The 21,601-nt window shown below is 34.0% G+C and overlaps 1 protein-coding gene across 7 annotated transcripts in view; it reads left to right on the top strand.

Moving 5' to 3' along the window:
• The window catches only part of STXBP5 (syntaxin binding protein 5), a 165,864-nt gene that overhangs the window by 51,599 nt on the left and 92,664 nt on the right, over window positions 1-21,601 (top strand). For 6 of the 7 annotated variants that reach the window (XM_059941041.1, XM_059941039.1, XM_059941044.1 and 3 more), the window contains exons 5-8: window positions 412-546; window positions 2,437-2,500; window positions 6,687-6,770; window positions 16,353-16,476. In XM_059941041.1, the coding sequence (XP_059797024.1) occupies window positions 412-546; window positions 2,437-2,500; window positions 6,687-6,770; window positions 16,353-16,476 (407 nt within the window). Of the gene's footprint in view, window positions 1-411; window positions 547-2,436; window positions 2,501-4,475; window positions 4,537-6,686; window positions 6,771-16,352; window positions 16,477-21,601 lie in introns of those variants that run through there. The other variant, XM_059941045.1, reaches the window with a different exon arrangement.

Here is a 21,601-nt window from a genome sequence, read left to right as displayed (position 1 = left end):
GAATAGTAAGCACAGGTACCGAGATGGGTTAGTGTGTTTAATAACTTCTGAGAAATACAGTAGTACCGAGGGGTGATGTGTTGGACTCACTTTGTGGCTTTAAATGTTAAATTTGTCATATGTCTGAAGTAACACAGTGGATTGACATAGCCAGATTTGAAACACATACTAATGTCAAAACTCATCTTCTTTCTATCAGGTTATGCTGTCTATTTACTGTAAGGACTTATATTTGACAGTAAAGTTGAATTAGCATAATTGTATATTAACTACAGTGAGTTGATAAATCTGATGGTTGTATCTTTTTTGCTTTTCCTGAATTGTATGTGTCATTATTAACCCTCTAATACAGTTAATAAAGTTTACCAAATATTTTTCTGATTTCCTTTTTGGATATATTTTCTCTTGCAGGGTTACGTTTTGCCATTTGCCTTTCCAGAGTAAGTGGCTCTATGTGGGCACTGAACGAGGTAATATACATATTGTCAATGTGGAGTCCTTCACACTCTCAGGCTACGTCATTATGTGGAACAAAGCCATTGAACTGTGAGTTTGAGCAAATATTCCATATCTGAAACTATCAGTACCATATATGATAATATTATGTAATAGCTAATTAGTAAATATAGAATTAAATTTTTAATATTAAATACAGATTTATTAGCCTTTTGCAAGTATTGCCCCATTGGCAGTTTGAAAATTTAAATGCTTTACATATATCTATATAGATACATATACGTATTATGTATAAATATGTTCACATATATATAAGCTATAGCACAAGTTTAATAAAACCATTATTCTTATTAGGTGAAAAGCATTCCAGATTTTTTTCTGTTCATTTATCATCTAATTATTTTTCTTTCAAATGCTTGGTCATGCCCCACTAAATTGATTTCATGACCCACTAACGAGTTGCCACCAATGTTTAGAAAACACTGATCTAAACCACTACTTGCTATGTTTTAGTAATCACCAAATATAATGTAAATGTTTATAGTGTAACATTGCAGAATTAATTTGACAGTTAATTTTCCTTAGTTTTGATATGGTAATGATTGCTTTTATTTAACAGTAATGACAACAAAAACTGGGTTGTGCTATGGGGCCCTAAGGATCTTTAGTGCTAACTTTTCACTGTCTTAGAATCTTATCTTTCTCTAATTTTTTTCTTATATTATTTAGACATAAAAATCAGAATTTAAGGATATTGGCAAGGTTCATTTTCAACATTTCTTCTTGTTTTTAAACAAATAGTTCCGTATTGTTGCATTCCACAGAATTTGACATAAGGATGAATTTGTGGCGTATCTCCTAAGTAATGTGTTGTTGCAGCTGTAATGGTGTATTAAGTTTGGTTTTCCTTCCTTTATCAGGAACATTTTTATTTCTCAGTCCATTGGTACAAGGTTTTCTAGGTCTGTTCTTTGAGTTGATCACAGCATATAGCGGGGAGGCCTGGTGCAGTTGTCTTTGTGGTTTCACAAGTGGCTCTCAATGAAGTGGACTGGTCTCTCAACTCTTAGAGTTTATGAATGGGTTATTTCTGCTTATTTCTACTCTGTAGGCATCAGTTCAGCTACATTCTTATCTGTATGACTTCTTTTTTCTCTGAGCAAATATTGGTGGCATTATTTTGTTGATTTTTTAAAAGCCATAATGGAATTTTTCTTATTTTTGGTATGAACTGTGGAACTAGATGAGATGCCCCAACTGGAGGCTAGAATTGAGTAAAATAAAGATAGCAATATTTTAGATGCTGCTTTATTTTAAAATATTAACTTTGAGAATTCTACCATGAGAATAAATTTTCTGTGCTAAAATACAAAATTGAAGATTCTTTCCTATACAGAAAGTGTACATAATTTTAAATTTTGCTGACTTATATCAATGTGAGAGTCACTATTTTTCCTGATTCCTCTTTTGATCCATATTGAGAACTGTACATCTGTTACTGATCACTTGCTGAAATGTTTTCAACCTTTGTAAATATATCTTTGTTTTCCATTCATTATTCTTATTGTAATGAATATGTAATTGTATTGCAGTTTTTTTTTAAATTTTATTGCATTTATATTTATTTATTTATTTATTTATTTTTAAATTTTTTTATATTTATTTTTGGCTGTGTTGGGTCTTCGTTTCTGTGCGAGGGCTTTCTCTAGTTGCGGCAAGTGGGGGCCACTCTTCATCGCGGTGCGCAGGCCTCTCACTGTCGCGACCTCTCTTGTTGCGGAGCACAGGCTCCAGACGCGCAGGCTCAGTACTTGTGGCACACGGGCCTAGTTGCTCCGCGGCATGTGGGATCTTCCCAGACCAGGGCTCGAACCCGTGTCCCCTGCATTGGCAGGCAGATTCTCAACCACTGCGCCACCAGGGAAGCCCTGTATTGCAATTTTTAACTGAGAAAAAACATCTTAACTTTTTTTCTTTTAGGTCATCTAAATCTCACCCAGGACCTATCGTCCATATAAGTGATAATCCAATGGATGAAGGAAAGGTAGTTTTTTAAAATATATATGTTTATTACTTAAATGCATGAATTTTGTATTTTTTAAATATGCATACTATTCCAGAACTACACTTACTCTGCAAAGTTGAGACTGATAACAAAGGTTGTATATCATATATACTTAATTGCTTATTTATGCATTATGAAGAACAAGTGAAAATTAAAATATTTACATTTTAAAGAAGAACTCTAAAACAAGTAAAATTTAATAAGTACAGTTAAAGGTTGTTAACTTGTTTTTGGCTTACTTAGAATAATTCCCCTTATTTTCTGATAATCCTGACAAAAACCATTTTCTTTTGGTTTTGAATTCTTTTTTACACTAGTTAAACAATTTTTATAGCACTTATCACATAACACCTTATGTTAGAGTTGTCTCTGTATCTCTCTCCCCTAAATTTTTCTCCATAAATAGCTCAGATCAATAGAGATTTTTTAAAAATAATATTTAATTTTTTTATACTTGAAACCAGTTTCATGCAGTCATTACCTAGCTATTGTTAATTTACATTCATTAGTACACTGAAAAATAATAAAATTTCCTTTTCCATGAATCTCTTACTTCCTAATTCAAACCAATCTCTCAGTAGTTCTATTTAATGATATTTTTTCTACTTATAAAATTTCATGAAAATTAGTCTGCATCAATACCAGAAAGTTAATCACTATCAGAAATCAGTGAAATGAAAGTTCTGGATTTTGTGAAGTTTATTCAGGTTTTTCCTTTTCTCAGTTAGTGAGAGTGGTGGAGCCTATATGTTGTGTTAACACTGTTCTGTTAACACTGGGAAAACAAAAGAATAGCGGTACTGTTTAGAGCCAGCTTATATCATACAATTGTATGGTTTGAGAGAAACTACATGAAGCAAGTTACAGTAACCTATATCTTCACTTTACTTACTTATTTTTGGTATAAGATAATTGTCTAAAAGCCAGTCTTTGGGTGGGAGAGCTGGTGGAAGAATTGAAAACTTCCCTTTCTTCTACGTTGTATCAGTCAGTAAATCATTTCAGTCCTTCCATTGCAGTGTCATTTCTATTCAGTCTCTTTACGACCACTGCAGTTCAAGGCATTCCAACCCATTCTTTTTTTTTTTTTTCCAACCCATTCTTGAGTCATTTCCAGATCAATCTTCCTAGAGTGCCATTTTAATCTTATTGCTCTCCTGTTCAAAAGCTTTCAGTGGTTCTGCAGTATCTAACAAACAAAACAATGTTTCCTTAAAACATAGCCCTAGGTTTCATTATCTTTGAGAACATCTTTAGCTGAATGCTATGCTGAAGGCAAATAGTTACTGTTGCCCAAATGTGAGCTGCTCTTTACTACCTCCATGCCTTACTTATATAAGTCCCTCTGTTTGGAATTCTTTCCCACTGTTCTTTCTCTGCTGAATTCCTACTCACATCTTGAGGCTCAGATTAAACACATATCTTTCATGATACCTTTCCTGATAATCCTAACATAAAATGCTTTCTCTCACTTCCAAATTTATTAGCACCTTAGTTGTGCAATTTTCTATTTATAAGTACCACATCCTTCAGTTAGTTCTTCTATTTTTTAATATTTAGGAGATTGTAGGGATTAAAGTTTAACTTGTTGGCACAGATTTCTAACATTCTTAGGAAGATACAGCTGGCTAGAGGGGTTAAAGTTTACTTTAACCCTCTTATGTTATTAAGATCTGGATGGGTAAAATTATTTTTTTAAAGTTACATAGCTACTAAGTGGCAGATCTAAGGCTAGAGCTTAAGTTACCTGTGTCCTGAGCAATCCAGTATTGTTTATACTGTATAGCAATTCTTAAATTTTATATTTTTCCATCTCTTTGCTTATTCCTTAAGTTCCTCTCTTACTGCCCCCATCAGAAAATGCCATATACATGTCCAAGATATTTAGAAGGAATAGAAAAAGGTAAAGGAAACAAATACCAGTTTTGTTTTTTTTTTCCAGAAAGAGTATGTATTTCAGATTGCCGAAGAAAGAAGAGTTTATGTTAGGAAAATTAAGTGTACTTCCTACCAAGGTGGGAAAATCTATTTTGTTAGTTTCAATGACTGGGTCTTCCAAATGTCCCCGTAGTCTGAAATCCACTAAGTTGCGATTTAGTTAAAGTTACTGGGTCTGCCCCCAAATTTGTTCATATCTCCAGATTACTTGAACAATTATTGGCTAGCTACCAATCATTCATGTTTTTTGTTTTTTTTTAAAATTTGTTTATTTATTTGGTTGCGCTGGGTCAGCAGGCGGGCTCCTTAGTTGTGGCATGCAAACTCTTAGTTGCGGCATGCGTGTGGGATCTAGTTCCCTGACCAGGGATCGAACCCAGGCCCCCTGCACTGGGAGCATGGAGTCTTAACCACTGGGCCACCAGGGAAGTCCCTTTTCATGTATTTATTAAACAAATATTTATTTAATAGCTACTATGCATTAGGCAGTATATTAGATATTAGAGACATATAGATGAAAATGCATTTACTAGTGTAGGAGAAGAAGCATCTCCATCTGTCCAGAGGAACCGAGTTGGCTTACCCAAGGAAACAACACTAAATGCTTAAAAGTGAATAAAAAATGAATAAAAGTGAATTAAAAAGGGAGAAGGTTTCAAGCAGGGGGAATACTGAGATTTGGAAAATGCCAGTGCAGGAGGTGGTAAACAGTAGACGGTTTGTGAGGCAAGAACATGCATTTCATTCCGGAACTTATTCATTCACAGAAAATGTATTAAGTACCTACAACATATCAGGCTCTCTGTCTTATGTTAGAGGTATAGTAGTAAACAAGGTAAAACCAGTTCTTGCTTAAATAGAACAGTGTTACAGTTTGCAAGAGAATTCAGATAAGGAAAAAGACATTATTTTATTGTCTAGTGACCCTTCAGGTTAAAAAATGTACAGGTTGCTGTTGGAGCACATAGGAAGGGCATTGACTTACATTTGGTAGGTCAAGGAAGACTTTCAGGAAGAAGTGATAGCTAAAATGACATGAAGGATTAGTAGGATTAGTCAAGCAAAAATGATGACATTCGAATGGAGTGGCCCAGTTAGGATGACAGCATGGGCAAAGGCGTAAAGGTAGGAGAGAGCATGACCTGAAAGATATACTGGAATGTATTGGGTAAGAGGGATGTGGAAAAGGCTGAAGCTGGGGAGGTGAGCAGAGGCCAGACCATGATGTATCTTGTAGGTCAGATTATTCAGTTTGGACTTGATCTAAAAATAATGGTAAGGCATTAAAAAGTTTTAAACAAAAAGCTTACATTACGTGATCAGATTTGCATTTTAGAACTATCACCCTAGCTACAATATGGAATGGGTTAAAAAAAGGGCCAAGACTGGAGAGTCAGAGAGACCAGAGACTAGAGAAGGGATTTTTGTATCCTGAACCAAGAGAGAGGTATTGGAGGTGGAGGAAAGTAAATTAGAGAGATATTTAGAGTGTACTTTTTAAATTACTTGATGATTTTACCTGGTAAGGGAGAGACTAGAGTTAAGGATGACTCCAAGGTTTTTGCCTGAGCGACTTAATGAATATTAAAAAAAAAAGAATGCTGAGAGAGACACTGCAATAGGGAATACCAGAAAAGGAGGGTAGGGAAGAAAATAATGAATTCGCTTTTGGACACATTTATTTTGAGGTTCTTGTGGAATAAATATGTGAACATGTGGCCACTGGAATTATAAGTCTGAATCTCATGAGAGAGGTCTAGGCTAGATATAATTTGGAACTAATCAATATAGAGATGTAAAGAGTAAATATATAAGTAAACGAGATGTATAGAGTAAGATGTATAGAGTAAATGAGATTGCCTGATAATGTGTTAAATTAAAAAAGTCTGTAAACTTTAAAGCACATGAAAATGTTAATTTTTATTAGTAACTTATATTAATTAATGAAAGTATACCCTCTGGACTTCAAAATGGTACTGTTTTCATTTTCAGTAATCAGTTGTATGATATATGTTGAATCCCTAATGATCAAAGGCATATAAATATGCAATGCAGTATTCCCATATGTCATCCATGTGATTAGTAATTAGCAATGCAGATGTTTAATTACATTGTAATTTCATACCTGAAGCATATGAATGATAATAATTATCTTTATCGTCAGCAAATAAATGTTTCATATGATTTATGTCATTCCTAGGTAATGTGGCATTTTCTTTTATTACAGCTTTTGATTGGCTTTGAATCTGGAACAGTAGTGTTATGGGACCTCAAATCAAAGAAAGCAGACTACAGATACACCTACGATGAGGTAATAACATTATTTTTGCTAATCAAAAGCTGTTGTCATTTCTCTAGCTCTGAACGGCTTCTCTAAGAACTTAATTAGTGATTTTTTTAGGCAACCTTTTTAATTGCAATAACGCACAGTTTTTGCATATATATGAAATAATATATTAAAATAGGTCAAAAGATAGAAAAAAAAAATCTCTGCAACTCCTGTCATTTGGCCATCCAGTTCCCTTACCTCACATCCCAATGTTAGTTTCTCATGTATTCTTCCAGAGATATTTTCTGCATTTACAAACAAATTAATAAAAGTATGCTATTTTTAAATTTTATACAAGTGATAGTATACTGTAAATATTTATAGTTTGCTTGCTTTAGGATCCATATAAAGACTGTGATTGATTGATTTTTTTTTAAAAAAAAAGATGTCTTTTTTTGCCCTCAGATTTCCTATAAATTGGATGGTTTACTGAGGCATGATCATATTTAGTTTAATTTTTTTCATTTTTAGCAAGACCATTTCATAGATGATGCTGATGTTCTTCTACCAGGTTGAATATTAGTGTCTGTTTGTGATATTAGCAGCCAGTGATGATCAAGGCCTAGATCTATTAGTGCGTAGTTGTTGCAAAATAGGGAAGTTCTAATTTTATAATTCCTTCTCTATCTATTATCTGGGACACTTCAGTAAAGAGAAACTTCTTGTCTACTCTTTTGGTTATATAGTAGGACAGTTCAGATAGGAAAGGCAGGATAAATGCTTGATTCTTTCTTTTTATTTCAGTATTTACTCTAAAGGGGTTGTTCTCTAGTAATCTTAATGATGGGTAATTTGTTCTTGTTTTCTGTTTCACTATGTACTCAAAGATTTAAACATATTTCATATGCTTTAGTACACTGAAGTTATTATCCTTATTGATTTTCAAATTGTCCTTTCTTTGGTCAGTGAATCTCTTCCAGTTGTTTCCCGAGTCCTCTGGTGATAATACTCTTGGATAGCTTCCTTGCCATCTGTTATAACAAAGTATACCTATTAATCTTGTATATTTCTGTCCCAAATTTAGAATATCTTTTTCCATGAAACTGGCTTCTTTCAGTGTGAAATGGTATCTGGTGACCATAATTTGGGTACCAGGAGTGTTCACAATTTCCAATTTAGTGAATAGATCTAGGAAATGTGTAAGTGGTTTTGTTTGTTTGTTTTTGAGAAATATGTCATGTGTTCATATTGATGCTTTCAGTTACTCAAGCAGACTACCTTGAGCAACTGTAGCAATACTTGGAATACTTCGTAAATGTCTTCGTATTATCTTTGTAAGCTTGACTAAAAGAATTTCCTTTGCTTTCATAGCTGTATACTTTTTGTATTTAAAGCTTTTTAGTTAGTAAGTATTCTGTGGTTCACCAATCAAGATCTTGAAGTTATTTTAAAAGAATATTTTTAATAAAGAGTTCTTGTCATTTCTCTGGAAGCTTTGGCCTGTAGAGCTGTTTCCTATGTCAAAATGAAAGCACATTTTAAAAATTGACTTTTTTTTGTTTTGCTTTTGTCATTTAAAGAGTTATCTTGGCTTTAGCCACTATGGAGTCACAGGGAATTTACCATCTCACCTTAAATACACTGGAAAAATACATGAAAGAACAGTTTTTAGAAATTAGCAGGTAGTGTAGAACAGGGATTCCTTAGAGAGGGGAAACAAGGTGAGCCCTTCAATTGCCTTAGCTTATGGCCTGGAGAGATCTTCCAGGTCTCAGCCCATGAAAGGGAAAGGGAGGAACCTAGGTTAATAAGCCCAACAGTCTCCCTGAGTTGAGGAGACAGAGTTGGGAAATTGGGGAAGATATCCATAGCTTATAAGACAAGGTAACAGAGAGTAGAGAACTGCCTAGAGATAGTTTTAAAAGTTCGCAGGGAGCCCTTCACCCTGCGTCTTCAGCTGAATACTGATTACTGCATGGGTGTGAGGCTTGGAAAAGATCCACTGGAAAGGAGTAGGTAGAACAATTCTCATAGCACACAGAGGACTGAGAGTAGTTCACATTCCCAGCAGAACGGAGAAAGCTTGTAGTGGACAGGGTATCAGGAAGAGTACTCAGAAAGGTACTGCCTCAGTAGTGGGGCCAAACTAGCCCTGCATTACAGGCTGGCTCAGCTAGCCTAACAGAGCTTAAAAGCAAGCCTTAAAAAGTCTAAGCTGTTTCCAAGCAGTATTTTTAACTGCATCCCAGAAAAAAAGGCTCAAAAATCTTTAAAAGTGTATAACAACCCATCATAAATTTCACAATGATTAGCATCCAGATAAAAATCTATGAGGCATGCAAAGAAGCAGGAAATATAATGCAAAAGGAGAATAAAATGCAGTCAATAGAAACAGACTCAGAAATGATACTGATGGTGTAATTAGTAGACCAGGATACTAAAACAAATATTAAACAGACTCCATATGCTCTAAAAGGTAAATGAAAGCATGAAAATGTTGAGGAAAGACATGCAAGACTTCAGAAACACAAGTGTAATTTCTAGGGATGAAAAATGTCTAAGATGAACATTTTCTCTGGATGGGTTTACCAGAAGATTTGATATTGCAGAAGAAAAGCTTGATTAACTTGAAGACACATAGCAGTAGAAATTACTCAATATGAAAGATGAGCAAAGAATGAGCAGAACATCAGTGAACTGTGGTACAACTTCAAGAAGACTAATATATGTGTAGTAGGAGTCTCAGAAGGGAGCATGTGGACAGAAAACATATTTGAAGAACTAATGACCCAAAGTTTCCCAAATTTGATGAAGACTTTAAACCCTATAAACTTCTAGAATATACAGATATCTTAGAAGTTCAATGAACTCAAAGCAGAAGAAACATGAAGAAAACTACACAAAAGCACGTCATATTTCAGTTGCTTAAAAGTAGAACCTAGTGATACAGAAAATCTTAAAAGCAACCAGAGGGTGGGGAGGTGGAGGACAATTAAATACATTAAATACCGAAGAGCAGAGATTAAAATGATAGCAGATGGTTTCCTTAGAAACAACGCAAGCCAGAACACAGTTGAATAATACCTTTACAGTTCTGAAAGAAAAAAATTGTCAACCTAGAATTATATCCAGCAAAAATATCTTTTCAAAAACAAAGGTAAAATAAACACTTTTACACACATAAAAACTCAAAGAATTCATCATTTGCAGATTTTCACTACAAGACATGTTAAAAGAAGTCCTTCATGCAGAAGGTAAATGATATCAGATGGAAATTTGGATCTACTCAAAGGAATGAAGGATACCACAATGGCAGATATGTAGGTAGATATAAATGCCTTTTTTTTAAAGGGATAATTAATTAGTCAAACCAAACGTAATAAAAATGCATTGTAGGGTTTATGACATACATAGAACTAAAATACAGATAATAACAACACAAAGGTCAGGAGACCAAATATTGTTGTTTAATAAGGAATAATCGGGTTATTTTACTGTACCTGAAGTGATGTAATATTACTTGAAAGTGGATTCTGATAAGGTAAAGACATATATTGCAAATTCTAAAGGGAACATCAAAGCAACAACAACAATAACCCCAATAAGTAAGCCAAAAAGGAAATAAAATGAATTAAAAATTTTTTTCAATCCAAAGGAAGGCAGAAGTAAAGGAAAAAGGAAGCAAAGAATAGATGGGAGAAACAGGAAAAAAAATAGCAAGATGATAGATTTAAATGCAACTATATCAACAATCATATTAAATGTAAATGGTTTGAATACCCCAGTTAAAAGGCAGAGATAGTCAAATTGGATTAAAAAGCAAGATCCATCTATATGCTATCTGTAAGAAACCCACTTTAAATATAAAGACACAGATGTTTTAGGAAACAGTAATGTTAGCACTAATGAAAAGACAGCTGAAATGGCTGTATCAGCATTCGCAAAGTAGGTATCAGAGCACTCCACTTAACTACAAAATACACATTCTTTTCAAATACACACAGAACATTCATCAAGACAGACCATATTTTGCACCATAAAATCAGTTTTTTTAAATTTTTAAAGATTGAAATCATAAAAAATGTTCTCTCACTCTAATGGAATTAAATTAGAAATCAATAATAAAAAGGTAGGTGAAAAATCTATGAATATTTGAAAGTAAGCAGTATAACTTTTAAATGACCCATGGGTCAAAGAAGAAATAAAAGGGAAATGAGGAAGTATTTTGAACTGAAAAAAATATAAAAATATGACACTGAGTCTATGAAATGCTGCTAAAGCATTCACTATAGCATTAAATGCTTGTATTAGGAAGCAAGAAAAGTCTCAAATCAATGGCCTCAGCTTCCTCCACAAGAAACAAGAAGAGCAAGTTAAATCCAGAGTAAGCTGAAGAATTGAAATAATAAAGAACAAAAATTAATGAAATAAATAACAGGAAAAAATTAAATCTTTATTTTATGAAGATCAGTAAAATTGATAAACAGCCAGAGGGATAAGAAAAAAGAGAAAAAGACACAAATTACCCATACCAGGTATGAGAAAGGGGATATCACTTTAATTTCTACAAGAATACAAAGAGAGCATTAAGGATATATGTACAGCTTAAATTCAGCAACTTAGAAGAAATGGACAAATTCCTTCAGCGACAGCAAATTCCTTGAAAGTACCAAAGCTCACTCTAGAAGAAATAGTTAACCTGAGTGACTCTATATTTACTACAGAAATTGAATTTTTAATGTATATATTTCCCTCAAAGAAAATTCCAGGCTTAGAAGGCTCACTGGTGAATTTTAGCAAATAATGCCCATTATACCCAAATACTTCCCAAAAATATAAGAGGAGGACACACTTCCCAACTCATCCTGTGAAAACAGCATTATCTTCATACTAACCAGACAAAGAAATTACAAGAAAACTACAGACTAATGAGCAGAGATGCAAAATCATAAAACTTAGTAAATATTAATACACAGTTGATCCTTGAACAGTGCTGGTTAGGGGCACCAACCTGCCACCAGGTTGAAACTCCACAGATACCTTAGAGTCAGCCCTCCATATACTCCATTCCTCCATATCCATGGTTCCACAAGCGTGGATTCAACCAACCACATATTTTGCAGCATTGTAATATTTACTATTAAAAGCCTGCATATAAGTGGACCTGCACGATTCAAACCCGTGTTGTTCAACGGTCAACTACACAGTATACATATACTTACACTATACTTACATAGTATATACATTAGTGTAGCATAAAGTTTACTATACTATATATACATTATTGATATTTATATGTTTACATATATCTATACTTGGGTAGCACATATGTAGTATTACAGGTAATGGTATTAGACTATTAGGAAAAAAGAAGTCTTTTATCAAGTTGTATTTGTACTTTAAACATTGCAGAAATAATGGAAAAAGTTGTGCATGTTTGTTGCATTTAAAAGTTCACATTTGGTTATTTCTTTTTGTAGGGTATTTTCTGTTATTTGTTTCTCTCTGTTATCCAAAAAATTATGAGCTATTGGTCTTTGTAATTAGCTAGTATTTATTTTTGGAATGCTTAATAATTTAATATCTTAAAAATAAGAAGTACTTTTAAACAAGGATGTATATTGTTTTCTTTAGCAAAGTAGAAATATTAGTTCTCTCTATATAATATATACTTATGTATATGTTACACATTTTTATATATGATAAGATTAGAATGTTTTTATTTATAAGTTCCAGATAACACTAAACCTCTCTTGTATTTCTTTTATCACTTTTAAAAAAATATATTTAAATAGCTTTGTGTATAGCTTCTTAACACTACTTATATTTTACAGAAATAATTTCATCTATTAAGGCGACTAAGAAATTGCTTATTTTAATTTCTTTTAACAAATAAATAAATTTATTTATTTATTTATGGCTGTCTTGGGTCTTCATTGCTATGTGCGGGCTTTCTCTAGTTGCAGTGAGCAGGGGCTATTCTTTGTTGCAGTGCGCGGGCTTCTCATTGCAGTGGCTTCTCTTGTTGCAGAGCACAGGCTCTAGGTGTGCAGGCTTCAGTAGTTGTGGCGTGCAGGCTCAGTAGTTGTGGCTCACAGGCTCTAGAGCGCAGGCTCAGTAGTTGTGGTGCATGGGCTTAGTTGCTCCGCAGCGTGTGGGATCTTCCCGGACCAGGGATTGAACTCATGTCCCCTGCATTGGCAGGTGGATTCTTAACCACTGCACCATCAGGGAAGTCCCAGAAATTGCTTATTCTAACATTGAGTTTATGGAATGTCATGTGTATATTTTGGAATAAGTTTATTACTGTTTTAAGATTTTATATAGAATTTTGTTAGAGATACTTTGACCCTAAAACATTGTATTAAATATTGGCATTTAAAAATACAACTGAGGGACTTCCCTGGTGGCACGGTGGTTAAGAATCTGCCTGCCAATGCAGGGGACACGGGTTTGAGCCCTGGTCTGGGAAGATCCCACATGCCGCGGAGCAACTAAGCCCGTGTGCCACAACTACTGAGCCTGAGCTCTAGAGCGTGTGAGCCACAATTACTGAGCCCCACGTGCCACAGCTACTGAAGCCCTTGTGCCTATAGCCCATGCTCCACAACAAAGAGAAGCCATCACAATGAGAAGCCCATGCACCACAATGAAGAGTAGCCCCCTGTTGCCACAACTAGAGAGAAAGCCCATGTGCAGCAACAATGACCCAACCCAGCCAAAAATAAAAATAAATAAATAAATAAAAATACAGCTGATTGTCTATCATCATTTAAATTTTAAAATGTGATCCATAAACATTAAATTATTTTATTTAACTTAAATTTATAAGCATATGAGGAACCCAAATAAATGGACATTGAATGATGATACTAAATGATGACTTTGTATGTAAGGGAAACTCTTAACTTCCAGTTACATGGTTTTTGTGCTGCACTCGGCAGTTCAAGACATTCTAGTAGGATAGCTTCTAGAGTCTGTTGACCATTAAGAACAAGAATTGTATCAACTTGAATAGAAAAGAAGTAATTTAAAGAGAACGTAGGAGAGTGATTTTTAAAATTTTTTACAGACAAAATTTAAACAATATCAGAACAAAAAATTGAAAGGTAACAAACTTTGGTCATATAAAAATATTTTTCATGAACATTGGGGTGCATGTATCTTTTCGAATTAATGTTTTTGTTTTTTTCGGATATATACCCAGGAGTGGAATTGCTGGATCATATGGTAACTCTGTTTTTAGGTTTTTGAGAAACCTCCATACTGTTTTTCACAGTGGCTGCACCAATTTACATTCCCACCGACAGTGTATGAAGGTTCCCTTTTCTCCACATCCTCGCCAACATTTGTTATTTGTGTTCTGTTGATGATAGCCATTCTGACCGGTGTGAGGTGATATCTCATTGTAGTTTTGATTTGCGTTTCCTTGATGATTAACGACGTTGAGCATCTTTTCATGTGCCTGTTGGCCATCTCCATTTCCTCTATGGAAGAATGTCTATTCAGTTCTGCCCATTTTTTAATTGGGTTGTTTGTTTCTTTGATGTTGAGTTGTATGAGCTGTTTAAATATGTGGGATATTAATCCCTTACCAGTCATATCATTTGCAGATATTTTTCTCGCATTCAGTAGGTTGTCTTTTCATTTTGTCGATGGTTTCCTTTGCTGTGGAAAAACCTTAAGTTGAATTAGGTCCCATTTGTGTATTTTTGCTTTTATTTCCTTTACTTTAGGAGACGGATCCAAACAAAATATTGCTGCAGTTCATGTCGAAGAGTATTATGATTATGTTTTCCTCGAGGAGTTTTATAGTATCCAGTCTTTCATTTAGATCTTTAATCCATTTTGAATTTATTTTTGTATATGGTGTTAGAGAATGTTCTAATTTCATTCTTTTATTGGGTTGGCCAAACCATACGTGTAGCTGTCCAGTTTTCCCAGCATCACTTACTGAAGAGACTGTCTTTTCTCCATTGTACATTCTTGCCTCCTTTTTCATAGATTAATCGACCATAAGTGCATGGATTTATTTCTAGGCTCTCTATCCAGTTTCATTGAGCTATGTGTCTGTTTTGTGCCAGTACCATACTGTTTTGATGACTGTAGCTTTGTAGTATAGTCTGAAGTCAGGGAGTCTGATTCCTCCAGCTCTGTTCTTCTTTCTCAAGATCATTTTGGCTGTTCAAGGTCTTCTGTGTTTCCATATAAATTTTAAAATTATTTGTTCTAGTTCTATGAAAAATGCTATTGGTATTTTGATAGGGATTGCATTGAATCTGTAGATTGCCTTGTGTAGTATGGTCATTTTAACAGTATTGATTCCTCCAGTTCAAGAACACAGTATATCTTTTTATTTGTTTGTGTCATCTTCAATTTCTTTCATCAGCATCTTATAGTTTTCATAATACAGATGTTTTGCCTCCTTAGGTAGGTTTATTCCTAGGTATTTTATTCTTTTTGATATAATGGTAAATGGGATTGTTTCCTTAAAAGATACATGCACCCCAATGTTCATAGCAATTGCCAAGATTTGGAAGCAACCAAAGTGCCCATCAACAAATAAATGGATAAAGAAAATATGGTGTATATATACGATGGAATACTACTCAGCCATAAAAAAGAATGGAATTTTGTCATTTGCAGCAACATGGATAGACTTTGAGGACATTATGCTAAGTGAAATGAGTCAGACAGAGAAAGACAAATACTGTATGATATCACTTATATGTGGAATCTAAAAGATACAGCAAACTAGTGAATATAACAAATAAGAAGCAGACTCACAGATAATAGAGAACAAACTACTGGTTACCAGTGGGGAGGTGGGGGAGGGGCAATCCAGGGATCAGGGAGTGGGAGGCATAAACTGTTGGGTGTAAGATAGGCTGAAGGATGTATTGTATAACATTGTACAACACAGGGAATATAGCCAATATTTTGTAATAACTGTGAATGGAAAGTAACCTTTAAAAATTTTATAAAAATTTTAAATTTTTTAAATAAATAAATAAATTTTAAATAAATAAATTTGAAAGTTTAAAACTTAAAAAATATTTTTCAGATAGTTTTTAAGTGGCTCAGACATATAAAATAAATTTCAGATTTTAAAAGTCACCTTAATAATTACTGTGAGAAATGGGTAACCCATCTTAAAGCTCACTCTGAGATATTTTTAATTGACCTTAATTCCAAATGTACATTTTTGTCTAAAAATTCTAAAATTTTAGTTAATTTCTAATATTTGTTCTCATCTGTCAATGCAACTAGTTTTTCCAATGGAATATTGATTATAATTGCTTGGTAATTTATGTTTAGTTTTTGTTTATTCTAAGAAACTGTAAGAATACATTTTGTTTTCCTGAACTTGTCAATAATACATATATCACTATCATATTATCCTTATGCTCACTTAAGGAGTAAATAAAGTAAAAAACATTAAAATAGTGTCAGAACCAAATTAAATCTCATAATGACAGGAGGACTAAGTTATGGAAATTTAACATTATTGACGTTAGGTTGGGAAATAAGAAAAAGTTTAAAATGAAAAATTAATTATGAATAACTTGGTGTTTAAATAAAATTTTGATTTTAAAAATGGAATTCTTTACCCCTCTTCTATAGGCTATCCACTCTGTTGCTTGGCATCATGAAGGAAAACAATTTATTTGCAGTCATTCAGATGGCACTTTGACTATATGGAATGTGAGATCCCCTGCTAAGCCTGTACAGACGATAACTCCACATGGTAAGAATGTATCCCTTTTAAATACTACCTAAATTGTGATGGACAGTAAACTGTTTTGAGTTTGCATTTGGATTTGTTTGTTTGTTTTTGATGATAAGGATGGGTTTTCTTTCATTTTGAATTTTAAATATTTATACATATAGAAATAATTTGTAACAACCAGGTAAATAAAATCTCAAATAACTATATTTGTGGTTGAAATTGCAAATATGAGCTTTGAGAAAATGAAGTTACGTAATCTTCTGAGTATTCTTTTCTCCAGTAGTCCAAAAAGTAGATAATTTTGTGAGTGATATAGGACTTACTTTAAACTGTTGTCATCTTAAAGTTATCAGTTGCAAGTTGCTAATGTATATATAATATGTACTGAAACACTTGGAACTCTAAGAAGGTGATTTTATACATTAAAGTATTGTTTTCAGAGTCCCCAAAATGACCCCAAGTTTGATTCGCTAGGAAGACTCATAGGACTCAGCAAAAGGATGCAAAGCCAAATCAGCACAGGGAAAAGGCACATGGGGTGAAGTCTGGAGGAAGCCAGGTTCAAGCTTCCAACAGTCTTCTCCCAGTGGAGTCACACAGGACGTGCTTAATTCCTCTAGCAATGAGTTATTACCACATGTGTGAAACATTATCTACCAGCGAAGCTCACCTGAGCCCAGAAGTCCATAGTTTGTATTGATGTCAGTCCGCAGGTACCCTCTGCTTTAGCATGTATCAAAATTTTAGATGCTCAGAAGGAAAGCAGAGATTGGTCATAAACCATATTGTTTGTATAGTTAATATAGCATAGTGTGCCACCCTTATCAGTCTTGGAATGGTGGAAGCTGTCTTGAAAGGCAAGTTACCAGTTGCCAACCAAGAGAGCTAATCTTGCAAGCTGACCTTTCTAGGGATAGCGGTCTCAAGCCTGCTTTGTTAACTTTTTTCTGTACAAGTAATATATACAGAACCTCCATGAAGGTTTTATTAGGGTGCTTATGAACACATTATGAAGACCTTGTTTGAATTTTGGATGAGGCCTAGGAATTTGTATTTCTTTATTAATCTGCATTCTCCCAATTCTACCCTAAGAGATTCTTAACCAGCAAATTTAGGGAAATAAAAGGAACTGTTTTTTAAATTGGTAGCATACTAAAAGAGTACTTTTATAGTTATTGCTAATGTTTCATCGTTTGCTTTAAAATATGAATGCCCACTTTTTTTAAAAAAATTGGTACATTCTGAATTATTACAATGTAGAAAATAAACAATCAAATTAAAAACTTATCTTTCTGTAGCAATATGCATTTTTAGACTTGTTTGTTTTCTGGTAAAAATAACAATTCTTTTAGCCACATATTGTAATATATTTTACCACTGCTTTTTGGTAGCAGTCATCTTCTGGAAAAGCACTTATTTTAAATTTGCTACAGGTCTATTTATGTGTGCCTCCAGGATAGCCCTTTTGATAGTAGGTTCCAGTTTTCCCTAATGTATGTTTGTTCTTCCTTCTGTTAGTGCCTAAGTCCCTAATCTTTGTGGTACTCCTGAGTATTCCCATACATTTTAGCATCTCCCACCCCCACTGGAACCTAGGAATTCAGAAAACCAAAACAGTAGATGAGTAGTTTCAAGACCTTTAATTTCAAATCCAGAAGGAAATAAAAATAATATTGAAGATGGTAGAAATATGTAATATTGGTTTTAAAGTTTTAAGTTTATCTAAGTTTTTATCTTTTTTTGTAAGTCTAGTACAAAGAGGTTTTTTTCTTTCAGACCATTTGAGAGTAAGTTTTCAACATATTGCCCAATCATCCCGAAATATTTCAGTATTTGTTTCTTACAAAGACATTCTCTTATATCACCAAGTTTTGCCATTTATCAAAAGGGTCTATATGCAGGATAGATTTAGTTGTCATGTTTCTTTAGTCTCATTCAAACTGGAACTGTTCTTGAGCCTTTTCTTGACTTTCCTAACTGATAAATTTTGAACATTACAAGTCAGTTATTTTATAGAATGTGTCTCCATTTGGTTTTGTCTGATGTTTTTTCATGTTTAGATTCATGTTGTACATTTTCAGCAGGAATATCCCAAAAGGATTGATGTGTTCTTTTTGCAGCCTCAGGTGGAGCTTATGTTTGATTTGTCCTAGTGATGTCTCATACTCTGATCCCTTGATTAAGCTTCTGTCTACTAGGTCTCTCCATTATAACGTTATTTTTTCCTTTTGAAATTAATAAGTGTTTTTGATTTGTTCTTGTAATCAATAAGTGTTTTGATTTGAAGGAAATATTTGAGACTCTGTAAACATACCGTTCCTCATCAAATTTTTACCCTCTGGTTTTAGTATCTGTTGTTGTTTCTTGGATGGATTACTTATTGGTTACCAAATGGTGATTTTCTATTTAATCTTGATACTTTTTTTATACTAAAAACTTAAGACCTTGAGAGCAGACTTTTAGAAGTAGCATAAATAGATTTCTACAGGGTTTGTAATATCTTAGCAAAAAATGGTAACTAGTTAAAATTACTTTTTTCAAACAAGACAAAGAATATTTGATATAATAAGTTTTTTTCAAAATTAGAATCCAAACAAAATGTAAAAGTACATTTTTTGCTGTGGCAGATGTTAGGAAGTTGGATGGTATTTGTTGGCACAGTATAGCAGCCTAAAAATGTAGATCATCAGAAGTACTGTTTCTTTATAAAATATGAATTATTTTCAGCAACAGTCATGTGGTAGATACCTGCCAAAGTTAAATTTATGCTGATAGTTGAGTTCAGTGGCAAAACTAAGTGCATTTTTATACATTAAAGCACAAAAATGTGTTTTTCATACAGTAACAAGGTATCACATATTCCATACATACATATACCATATTTGTGGTGTGCAATTTTTGGTATACTAAATATCTGCTTTGATGGATTGAAATTTAGGGCTTTTTTTCATTACTATCTTGTGTTGTGGTCTCTTGCTCTTACTTTCTAACAGTTATGGTAAATCTTGGGTTTTTTTCATATCTAAACCATGTAAGGTAGTGGTTAAGTATATCTTATTCTTAAAAAAAATTAATAAGCGTTACCTTGATAATTTTTTTTTTAATTTTTATTTATTTATTTATTTATGGCTGTGTTGGGTCTTCGTTTCTGTGCGAGGGCTTTCTCCAGTTGCGGCAAGTGGGGGCCACTCTTCATCGTGGTGCGCGGGCCTCTCAGTGTCGCGGCCTCTCTTGTTTCGGAGCACAGGCTCCAGACGCGCAGGCTCAGTAGTTGTGGCTCATGGGCCTAGTTGCTCCGCAGTATGTGGGATCTTCCCAGACCAGGGCGCGAACCCTGCATTGGCAGGCGGATTCTCAACCACTGCGCCACCAGGGAAGCCCTACCTTGATAATTGATTGGAACTGACTGTACTTTTATTTATTCATTCAACAAATATTGGTTCTACTATGTGATAGGCACCATTCTACACCTTGGAACAAATAAGCAAAATGTAAGTGAAAGTACCTGGAAACTGACATGCTATATACATATGTGATTATAGTAAATATAAACTTGGATATCTTATTTACTTGGTAGGATAGGACCAAAAGATTTTTAGATTAGTTTTCCCCAAAATGTATTTCACGATGCTAATTTTTCCTATGTTAATGAGTTATTTGGTGAAAAGGTATGTTATGATCAAAGAAGTTTTAGAAATGCTGAATTAAAATTGAACGTTTTCTTCACTACAAGACTTCTTAATCTTTAACGTACACATGAATTTCTAAGAGGGAAGGTACGTATACACATGTATACATACATTTATACGATTGACCCTTGAAAAGCACAGGGTGTTGAGGTGCTCACCGCTGCCTAGCAGAAAATCTTCATATGACCTAAAGTCAGCCCTTGGTGTCTGTGGTTCTACATCTGTAGTAGTCTAGTATTTACTACTGAAAAAAATTTGCACATAAGTGGGCCCATGCAGCTCAAACACATGTTGTTCAAGGATCAACTGTATATTTATTATTTATGTTGGTTTATATATTAATTTATTTTATGTAGCTTTTCCCAAACTTATTTGACTTTAGCATCTTTTGTTCACAGAACATCTTGTGGTTGTCTAGGGTTCTGTGGAATACACTTTGAGAAATGACGGCCTGGTGCTTGAATTATAATTTAATTATAAGACAGTTCCCCAGATTTGGTAGCTATGTTCAGTTTACCCTCTGGTGGCATCATTCATTGCTAAAGCTGTTTGATAGTGGACTCTTATTCTGTGGGGCATAGCGGTTATCTAGATAATGATGATAAAATGGCCAAGAAAGGCAAATAATTTGAATTCATTTAAGGTAATTTTCTGATCTAAAGTTGTATAATTTTATGCATATCAAGATGGTTGATAGTCATATTTTTTCAGAAAGTCTCTATTTGGGTGTCTGAAATTACTCAACAGATGATTTTTGACCAAAACAAACAAAAAGTGATATCTCCCTTTAATCTAGTTTTTATGAATATCAAAGAACATTTCCCTGGCAGTCAGACAATCTGGAATGTAATTCTAGCTCTGCTGTCTGTGAAATACTTTGTAGAGATAATTACTGTTTTCTGGGACTTCGTTTAATAGTATGTAAAGTGAAAGGATTGAACAAGGTGATTTTTAAGGTGTAAAGTTTTATGATTGTGTGGAAATTAAGCAGAATTTGTACCATCTATTGACACTGCAAAGTCATTTCATCTTGGTGGGCTGTAAATTCTGTATGTCTGTATGGTAAGCCTAGTGGGTAAGCTCTACTTCCCTCTCTCTCTCTTTTGGCTTGTTTCTCTCCTATGGCAGATAGGCTTTCATTTTTTAGGAGGGAAGAACTTTGGTAGTCCTGGCATGGCTCAGGTACTTACCCTGAAGCAGTCATCATGGTTAAGTGATTTGCTGACCCAGGGCCCCAGAGGATCTCCCATGTAACCCTGGGTATGTGCGTGTGATGTGTTGCAGAGTGAGATTTTTCTGCTTTTGTCATGTTCACCAAAGTCAGATTATTCTCAGAGGAAATGGAGATGGTAGATAGTCAAAATCAATAGGTATCCCTTATAGGAAATGACATTTTAAGATTTAGTTCGTGGAGCTTATTCATCAGTACAATCAATCCATTTATCAAAGAATAA

The sequence above is a fragment of the Balaenoptera ricei genome, chromosome 12 (assembly GCF_028023285.1).
Source record: "Balaenoptera ricei isolate mBalRic1 chromosome 12, mBalRic1.hap2, whole genome shotgun sequence".
NCBI lineage: Eukaryota > Metazoa > Chordata > Mammalia > Artiodactyla > Balaenopteridae > Balaenoptera > Balaenoptera ricei.
The sequence above is the reverse complement of the archived record's forward strand: the minus strand, read 5'-3'. Positions and strand labels throughout refer to the sequence as shown.